The 10,638-nt window shown below is 32.7% G+C and overlaps 1 protein-coding gene across 7 annotated transcripts in view; it reads right to left on the reverse strand.

Moving 5' to 3' along the window:
• Positions 1 to 10,638, reverse strand: part of LOC119645376 (protein phosphatase 1 regulatory subunit 12A) — an 81,173-nt gene that overhangs the window by 35,950 nt on the left and 34,585 nt on the right. For 6 of the 7 annotated variants that reach the window (XR_005248653.1, XM_038045563.1, XM_038045562.1 and 3 more), the window contains 4 exons: positions 9,479 to 9,677; positions 5,957 to 7,144; positions 793 to 943; positions 425 to 709 (listed from right to left, as the gene is read on the reverse strand). Coding sequence is in view for 6 of the 7 variants with exons in the window: in XM_038045563.1 (XP_037901491.1) it covers positions 425 to 709; positions 793 to 943; positions 5,957 to 7,144; positions 9,479 to 9,677 (1,823 nt within the window). In the remaining variant the exon portion in view is untranslated. The remainder of the gene's footprint in view (positions 1 to 424; positions 710 to 792; positions 944 to 5,956; positions 7,145 to 9,478; positions 9,678 to 10,638) is intronic. The other variant, XM_038045566.1, reaches the window with a different exon arrangement.

Here is a 10,638-nt window from a genome sequence, read left to right on the forward strand (position 1 = left end):
ACCGCATAAGTTAATAAACGAAGTTAAAAACACTCAGCATTCATGCGGCAGTTTTTTCAATTTATTCAGTCTTGAAAATATTGCAAAATCTTTTTTCGCTATGTTTTTAGAATAAGTGGCAGTCAAATTTGATGCATACAGAAGACACACTACAAATATCTTTGATTAGACCAGATCTTAAAAATGTTCCTCATTAATATAACTTTTTGCTGTTTTAGTTGAATCCTCTTGCCTCGCAATTCGAAATCCTAATAACATGACTTTTGCTAATTTAGTCGATCGAGTTTCAATCACTAAACAATTCACATTTGTTTGTTTTTTTTTTTTTTAATAATAATAAGCGGTCTCAAGTAAACTATTTTATAACTCTTAAGTGTCTCCGCATGGACGGGAGAATGTTATGTCAATGATATAACAAACATACCTCTGTCATCGTTAGCACTACTAATACCGGATGTGGTGGTGGCTACTGAATTTGTTGTGGTTGTCGAAACAGTACACGTCTCTGGCACCAAGGCGGTTGTGGAAGTCGATGCTGAAACACGACGAGGCATAAAAGATCCAGTGGAACTAGTATCAGCCTCCGTGTGGCTAGATGTTGCCGAAGCGCTTGTTAAGGTAGCTATAGAGCTATTAGTTATGGTACTATTCGGTGGCGCAGACACCGGTCTACCAATCGTATGTATTGATTGGTTCGCTGACGAAGAAACTGCAAAAAAAAATGAATGCAATAAAAATATAAATTTATTACTTAAAGTCTTCGTTTATTTATATACTTATTAGAGTACTTACTATTAGGATTCATGCCACCACTAGTTCTGCGCTGTGACATGGCGGTCGATGATAGATTAGCAGCTGCTATAACTGCCGGAGCACTTGGTATTATTATGCTGTTATTCGGTGGATATGAAGAATTCCCACTAGAGGCGTCTTCTAATTTAAACTGCATTGTAAATAAAAAATGATAAAAATTAGATTTCATTTATTTCTTGTTATCATTAAAAGGAAATATTATTTTCATTATTATTATTGGAAATTTTTTTTGATAGTTACAATAACTAGCATTGTTTCATATTTAAATGTTTATTAATTATTTTGGTTGATATGTTTTAAGATTGCATTATTATTAATTGTAGACGATTGCTCCATAACCAAAGTGCGCAAACTTTCACCAAATATTTATAATAAGATTATTCAAGAAAGGATTCACATATATCTGATATCATTCAAGTGTAGACTTGCCTGACGGACGTCTTGAATAATTCGATGTATCAGATATTTCCCCCTTTTTAAATATTACATCATATAATTGAGAAAATATTTTACTGTAAGACATGTGTACTCTTAGCTACCACCAAAGCCGTTGCTATTGTGTGTAACTGCTTTCAGCCACCATGACAAAAAAAGATTAGAAATAAAAAAATAAATCGAGTTGACTATATATACAATCATGGAAAGAAAATCCATAATCCATTTTCAAAATTTTTTAATTTTTACATAAATCTTTTAACCTTTACTAAACTTAATTTTATGAAAAATGAGACAAACGAATGGATACTAATGAAAAAAAGAATAAGTAATTGCGGCAACACACTCCCTACACGATAAAGTATTTTATTAACTTACAAAAATATATATATATATATATGTATATATAAAAATATATATTTATGTACAAAGTGAACTGTTGTGCCCAAGGAGTAAGACCCAATCTGCTTATTATTCCAAATCTATTTCATCGCCTTCAAAGATAAGCCTCATGCTTAATTAATATTCCTTATTAACAGCTTTGGGCCCGCGGAAGGAATTCATAGTGCACAACGCCATAATAGTCGCAAAGAACTGTTAACATCATTTTGATTTTTGATCAACTTTGGCGCGGTTTTTCCACTCTTGTCGCACCTTTTGCACGATATTCGCTTAATTGCTCAATCGCTTCCGGAACGTCTGCGTAGATTCAAATCGCATCCCCTGTAATAATGCGTTTCATGACCAATTGATAGTCAAAAATCATCTCCTCGCGCATATTTCAAAAAACTGGAGAAAATACTTGTTGAGTCGGACAATATCAAAAGCAGCTGAAACACTAACAACGTTTATGAAATTTAGCACTCAGTGCTACCCTATATATCGAAAAAAAATATTTCTAATACTTGATGTATCTTTAATATTCGGTCTCACTTTTTGATCACAGTATTATATACATGCATCGTGGGTTTGTTATCGGACGGAAACTTAACTGGACATAAGACATAGCTGCTGAGAAAAACTGTTAGAAATGAGCGTTGATTAGAACGAGAAATCATAAAAATGAGACGCTAAATGATACATTTTTTCGAATTTTTATATTAAGTCCATCCAGAAAGTTTTGCCCGTTCGGGTTTAACAAAAAGTTTCAACAAGTATGCGCTCTGTCTCTTTTCATCACCAAATGTATGTATACTAGTCACGTTAGTACTAATCGTTAGACTAAGTTCAAATGCACGTGACCACTGATGAAGTTTACGATATTCTCTACGAATTCCAACAAGTAACAAATTTAACTACAGAAGCGTATAGAAATGTAATGAAAGTATTTGGAACATGCCAGAATATGTTTCGAGAAACTTCAAATAAGTGATATCGACATTTTTGATAAGCAACTCTCTAGACGATCATCTTTGCTCGACGACGAACATGTTAGAGCAAAATTTTGACATCGTCCGGGTTTGTGGAGAAGTTCGACAAATCATTTCGGACCATATTCGGAAAATATGAATTGGTTTCATTATAAAACTGGGCAGAACGTTCCGATAGATCAATTAATATTCAATAATTTTAAAATTTCAGTACTTTGCAGATATTTTGGAACATTTCGAAAACATACAAATGTTCACTGTCCATGACGAAGAGGACCGATAAACGGATAACTGTCGCCTTAACTTGCTACATAGATATGGATAGTCGAAAAACCAAGTTGTGAGCGATTGCTGACATTCTAAAGATATTAAAAGAGAGTGAAAGACATGAGAAAGTCGTTATTCAAAAGTGTACCGCACTTGTTCAGAGCGGAATGAAACGTGCTAGTGATTCGATGCGCTGGCAAAATTGCATGAACTGCATGCTCGTGTTGCTGCCCCACCTATCACACTCTCCCGACCTGGCCCCTGTTGGCAAATCAGAAATGGTTGCATTCTAGAGAAAAAGATTTGGATCCAATGATGAGATTCTTACAGAAACTAAAGGTCTTAGCAAATCGTTTTATAAAAAAGGCATCAAAATGTACGAGAAGCGCTAGAAAGGAAAACAAAATTTTTTCTCGTATCGTCCGCCGTATTGCTGGTAGTTTTTCAGCCAAAAGAAAGCGCAAAGATTGAAAAGGAAATATTCGGTAAACCGTCCAGTAGTTTAAAATAAAATTGATCCTGATTCGTGCTTTAGCGCACACAAATGTAGCATTTTTTGCTTGGTTTTAAAATAGCGATACCAGTAGAAGCAAAGAAACTTTAACTTGTGCACAGAAATCAAACTCAAAATTCACGAGAGAGCGAAGTTTAAGGAGAAATAACTGAAAGTCTTAGTTAATCAATTAATTCCTTGTTAACGGCTCTTTCGGGAAGGTTTCACAAGCGAAAAAACGTTGCCTATCTCAATTCGAAGAGATAAGTTTCACCGTTTGGGATCTGTTAAGGAAATGACTCCCCCCTCTTTTTCTGGTTTTAGTTATTAGCACACTCCATTAATCATCTAAGGAATGGGAAAAATTATTCATCGTCCTATGAACAGTCGATCCCGTTTAGCCAGAAAAAACGTAAAACACGTAACGTATGACGTATGAATGTTTTTATACACAAACCAATGAAGAGGTAAGTTTTTAAATCGCCTTCACAATTACAATTTCATTCTCCCGACTTGTTGGAAATGTATTTCAGAACAGAAAAAAAAAAAAAAAAAAAAAAAAAAAAAAAAAAAAAAAAAAAAAAAACACACACACACACACACACACACACACTAACGTAATCTGTTCTTTTCGTCATCAAATCCAAAATTTCCTCCTCGAAAGCGAATTGATGAGGATACTATTATATAGTAATAATTATTTGTCCGCACTTAACTCGCACTCGGTATCCAAAGCGGTAAATTTATCTCAGAGTTTTAAACATCATGTTTAGATGGTAAGATGGTAATTGTTCAGTTATAGATATCAAGTTTTTCTCTTGAAAAGAAGGTACAATTGATTTGAGCTAACTCTGCTTAATATCTATCCTCTCACCTATCGGTAACCCTTCACACACATCACAATTACAACTTACAGGTTCTTTTCTACGAAATAAACTTAATTTTTCGCATCACTCTTCTTGTTACATAATTTTAAAAACATAATTCCCAAAACATTAAGATTGGGCCACGGTTTACACTCTCATATACCTTACACCACTAACATATGAAATCTTGAAAATATGATGTTATATGATAAATAATCGAAAAAGTAATGTACAATAGCGTAAGTGTACCAAATTTCATCAAAACATTTCGAAAATAGCGAACAAGGCGGACAGACGGACATACGAGGTTAAATTGATTCAGAAAGTGAATCTGAAAGATTGAGCGTCCATAACCAAGTGCTTTTTAATGTTAGAAAGATCTGCATAAAATACTCAAGCCTTCATGGGATATAAAGTTTAAAACTTTCACTTTTCATCCGTGTTAACTTTTTCTACACATTTATCAACAGTTTAAAGGTCAATTGTTATTAAAAGTATGCTAAGTATGCTAGTAAATCAGTAAAGAGCTGCATGTCCAAGTATTTTTTTTTTAGTTTTTACAATTTACTTATACGAAGCTATCATATATATATATCGTATTAGCGAATGCATCTTCGCTCTTTCTTCTTATTAAATAGGGTGCAGAAGCTGACGGTTGCCATTAGCACAGATTAGACAACACTTTGTTATTAAACCAATATTACTTATGTACATCCGCGATAATGCAATGAAATGATTCTTTAATTATGAATAAATTGGTTGCTTGCTATGGACAAACTCTTGCCACATAGCCAACAATGGACTAACGAATGGACTGACCTTCGATCTGGAAGAGTGGAGAAACAAATCAAGCAAATAAAAAATCTATCCGCAATTTTCTAGACATAATTTTAAATTATAAATAGATAGATATAAAAAAAAAATAAATTTGCTTCGATGCATGCTTCCATTATATAATATTATATAAACATCTAATTAAAGCTTATATATAATATACTTCTTGCTTTGAATGTCGAAAATTGAGATTGAAATACAAAACAAATTAAAAGAAGTGAATGAAATCAGCGGCATTACGATATGATAGATTGCATAATAGCGGAATTTATCAAAAAGGTTCAAAATAATGAAATATTTATTTAGAGTTAAATAATGCAACACAAGATATGAGAAAACCAAGACAAGGACAATGATATATGATGTGATAATTGAGAATTTTATTATATAGAAAATAAGCTAAAAATACATTACATAAATAATATACGAAATATTCTTAAAAAACACAATATCAATTCAATCTTTTTAAAACAAATACTAAGAAAAAAAAAAAAAAAAAAATTGTATCTAAAGAAAGAAGCCCTCAGAAGAAGTGGTCAGTGATTTGAATTTTAAGAGAGATTGATTTCATACCGAGAACATAGAACAAATACATAAAAAACCTTAGTGATCGCATATACAAAATACAAACACACTTTATAAACATGCGCGCATACACATCATAAGACCATATTAAAAACACAATTATATTTATTAAATTTAAAAATTAAAAATACAATAAATTATCGTTTAGATGTAGTGAAGAGAGCAAGAAAAAAAAAATAAAATAAATAACTAAATAAATAAAAATAAAAAATAAATAAATAAAGAAAATAGAAATTACTGTTGATACTATATTTTGTTTGTATTGTGTATGGAGGAGGTTGTTGTGAGCATACCTTGGAACCAGTATCAAATTTCATACGCCATGAGGGCCGACGTTCGGCAGGATAAAAGCCAGCACTGCTTATTTCTCTGGAGCCGACATTAGAAAAATCATTGCCGCCACTTTCACGTTCGCGTGTATGCAACGGCGAAGATGGCAATGACGATGAATCCAAACTGCGACGACTTGTATAATTATAACCTACACCAGTTACCGGGCCTACTCCAATTACCGGCCCAAATATAGAACTGCTTGTGGTACTCAGTTCATTGCTCTCATTGTTACCCGTCGACGGCAATGATGTTGTAACATCGTTTCGTTTCTCATTGTTCTCATTGTATTTATTCGCTTCGTTACGTAATTTTTCGGCCAATGTTATTGTATTGTTAGTATTGTCGGTATCGAAATAGGGGCGCTTTTCACGCAAACGTACCGGACTACCCAGAGTAGGCGAGGGGACATATTGTCCAGATAACGTTGTGGTTGGTGATGTTAACGTTGCTGTCGAGGTGTGTTGGGTTGAAAGGGGCAGAGGATTGAAAAATGCCGAACGGACGCGTTCGTTAGCGCTGTGTAAACGTTGCAAGTTTAATTGCCTTGTGGGTGTACTCGGTTTGCGCATACCTTCCGCAGGTGGCGGCGGTGATGGCGATTCAGTCTTTTTATTGTCATTTTCTTTATTGTGCTTAATCGATCTGAGCCGCCTTCTTCGATTCTCTTTAGCATTGCTTTCGTCATCGCTAACACTGCTCGATCTTGAGTATAAACGATTCCTTTGATGGGGCGGTGGCACCACCACAGTCGTTTCGTGGCTCTCTGTGGGTGTAGGTGTAGGTGTAGGTGTAGGTGTACGTGAAGTTTTACGAGGTGCCATTATAAAAGTGGCACTTACTTCTTTATCTCCGCCATCTCCTTCGTCCTCCGTCGATGATATTTCAATTTCATTTACATCTTTATTATCGATGCCAGCGACGTTTGGCAGTGAACGCAATTTTCCTGAGCTCGTTGCCATTAGCGTAAAAGAAGCGGTTATTTCAACATCGTCATCTTCCGAAGATTTCTGATTTACCGCATCGCATTCATATTTTGTGAGCATCTTCGGCGACGAAGCCTTGCTGGACTGTTCTTCAGTAATTGCTAGTGTATCTGAATCGCTATTTATTGGTATATTATTTGAAGTTTTGCTTGCTTGCGTATCATTCTGTTAATTAATTAGTTGAACAAAAACATATTTGTTGTGTTTACAAATACAACAAATAAAATTGTTTTAACGATAAAAACTTCACCATATTCAAAAAATATTTTTTAAAAAATACTTAAAGTGTCACGAAAAAAAAAAAAAAAAAAAAAAAAAAAGGGGAAACAAAAAAATTATTTAAAATTAATAAAAAAATATTTTTTAAAAAAAAATTAATTTTACAAAAAAAAAAAAAAAAAAAAAAAACAATAAGGGGAAGCTCTAAACTTATTTAAACTTAATTGAAATCTAAAATTACTTTGCTGGACATACATCATAATCAGGGCAGTAGGTACCAACGTTTATTAAATGATCGAAAATAACAATCGAGAATAATTAAGTGATAAATAACGAATTAATTAAGAGGTAATATCACCGTAACAATCCGTCTAAAGTGTAAAAAAAGCTAATTAGACAAATAATATTCGAAAAGTTTAGTTTATCTAAACAATAGAAAAACATTTTCAAAAAATTTTTTAACAATGGTAACACCGGAAAATATTCCCGCAATGCATATTCAATTTAAGTGAGACTGCGACATCGACATGCCGTGTAATTGATGCAAACTATAGTCGGCCATTGTCCACCATTAAATATTTTGAATTTTATCTTGCAGTTATCCCCATATACATCGGCTTTTCAAAATAATAATGCCTTATATAGAAAGATGGAAATCATCATTCACATTCACAATAACGTTCGTCGTTGGGCCGAAGCACGTGAGTATATCAAATTTCATCCAGAAATCGGGACTGAAGGACAAACGGACATACAAGCTTAAATCGATTTAGGAAGTCATTGTGAATCAATTCGCATAATAAAAGGTGAGCACTTCTCGGCTGTTACATACATCCGTATCAACTTAATTATACCTCTGTAAAACGAGCGATGTATAGGGTATAAAATATTGATTATTTTTTATATGACCTTCCAGTAGTAGTATATTATTTGAAAGATATGGTGAAAAATTTGAATATGCCGGAATTATTATGCTATACACCTTAGTCTCAAGGCAGACACATTTCAAGTAGGCGTGGTGAGTACTGCTACAAAACTATTCCCGAAAATTCACATTTATGAGCGCATTTAAAATGTTGCCACGCCTACAATTGTTATTTTTCATCATAAAAAAAAGAAGAATAATAATGCAATGACGTTACCCCTTAAAACGATTTAGAAAATTTAAAATTTCCTTGACTTTCTCACGCCCAACAAAGCAGTAACTGTGTTGATAGCTAGCTATGTAAAGAAAAAACCTTTAACAATAACCATGCAACAAAACTAACACTAACGCGATTGCTTCTAAGACATGCATAATTTTATTAATAATTCTTTATAATATAAAATAATAATAATAATAATAATAATAATAATAATAAAAGATTACTTCATAATTATAATAATAATTTTTAAATTAGCAAAATTACATAATAAGAAAAGCAATAAAATATTATAAATAATAAATCGTGTGTATAAATATTTTCTCATTTTTCTTTTCTAATTCTCTTTTAATCTAAATCCTAGCATGTACAGAAAGAAAAAACAAAGAAGAAGAGAAAGAAAGAGAGAATGAGAGAGAGAGAGAGAGAGAAAGGGAGAGAGAGAGAGAGAGAAAGGGAGAGAGAGAGAGGGAGACAGAGAGAGAGAAAGAGAGAGAAAAGGAGGTAATCACAGCAATCATAGCTCTATATGAATAGAGGCAGGCCAGCAGCAATGGTGAATTAAAAAAGTTTAACGATAATGTATTTATTTCTCTATACATCTCTATCTAATAATTCTCTAAACTTTAAGAACAAAATTTCCGATTATTTACATTTTTTTTTTTTTTTTCTTTGCTATGGGATAATATTAATGGTTATTTAATATATTAAGAGAGAATCCTTTCCATTGTATTTAAATGACATATTTTTTCCTCTTTGTTTTTTTTGTTTTTTTTTTTTTTAAATAAAATACTGTACATTGAAAAAAAAAATAAAACAGAACGCCACCGACTCCAAAGCGCAGTAATTCCAATGAGTATGAGATCTTACACTAAATGTGTTTTACATAAAGGGGTAGTAAAAAGATTAGAAGCACATATGACATTAAACTAAGCTATGGGTGATGGATGAAAAATTACATTTGTGTGGTGTGCGTTTGTTTATTTGTTGGCTTGTTTGCTTGCTTTGTGTACAGGGGAGACATGGAATGATAATTAACTGAACCATAAAGAAATTTACAATGAATGATGATGAGACTTAAAACCGATATTATTTAATAAAATTAAACAAAAAAATTAAATAAAAAGTTATTACTTACGTTACTGCTACTAGTGTTGTTATTATTATTATTATTGTTGTTGTTCATAGCAGAATTTTTCTTTTTAACTAATTCTTCGGCACTTTTAATTTCATCAAGAGTGACCCCTTGAGTTGAACGTCTCGTTTCGCGTACACGTTTAGCATGAGCTTTCCGTTGCGTTTCACTCTCTTCGTCCCGCACTGGAGGCACAAATGATCTATTAAAACAGAAATAAGGAAAATCTTATATGAAAAATTTTCATAACAAAACTGTACTCTACAAGGCATTATATATTTAAGGATATAAGGATATAGGATTTTTTCTTATTTTAAAACCCTCAACTTGTCATGTTATGTTCAATAAAAAAAAAAAAGAAAAAAAAACAATAATTAATTAACGCGTACGATAAAAATGTGAACTTATTTTGTACATTTGTATACGTACTAGGTATAAGAATGGGGTCAGAATAACTTTATAAAGCATAAAAACAAAAAAAAATGTCATCAAAATTGATGTCCGTCTGCTTTGACTGCTTTCGGAATTCCTAAATCTTAGTGTGAAAACTAGTTACGTATATTACTTGTGGTCTAATATTTTAATCGAAGCTTTCTTCAACAAATGTATTAGATCTACAAAGCAATTTTCTAATTGGGAATTTATCGTTTTCGAACATGTAGGTATATATAATTTTGGCTTTGATTAAACTCAGAATACATGGATCTCAACTAGAAGCATTGGAAGAACCTATTTTTCTTCTTTTTTCTTTTTTGCTATTAAAGAAAGATATAGATAAAGCTAGGGAGATGTATTAAGCCTTGAAGTGAGAAGGCAGTAAGCTGCAGAATAATTATAATGGGGTTTAGGCGATTTCAGGCAACAAGTATTTGTCTTGGAATACGGTGTATTTCTGGCCTGGGAATATACCCCGACTACGGCGTATTCTCCAGGCTTACCTTCTTCGAATTAACATTAATTGAGATCAATTATCCGCCTGAGTCGCCGAGAAGACAAGAATCGCGGCTTGATAGTCATAGTTCTTGTGCTCGTGAAGTTTTCTTTGGTCATAGTTATAATGAGTGTTTACTCTTCATTTCGACCGTCACCACGTATTTATTACATGAATGAAGGACGTCTCCGACGATCAATTATATATTCGAAAAAAAAAAAAAAAAAAAAAA

Source organism: Glossina fuscipes, unplaced genomic scaffold, assembly GCF_014805625.2.
Source record: "Glossina fuscipes isolate IAEA_lab_2018 unplaced genomic scaffold, Yale_Gfus_2 1, whole genome shotgun sequence".
Taxonomy (NCBI): domain Eukaryota; kingdom Metazoa; phylum Arthropoda; class Insecta; order Diptera; family Glossinidae; genus Glossina; species Glossina fuscipes.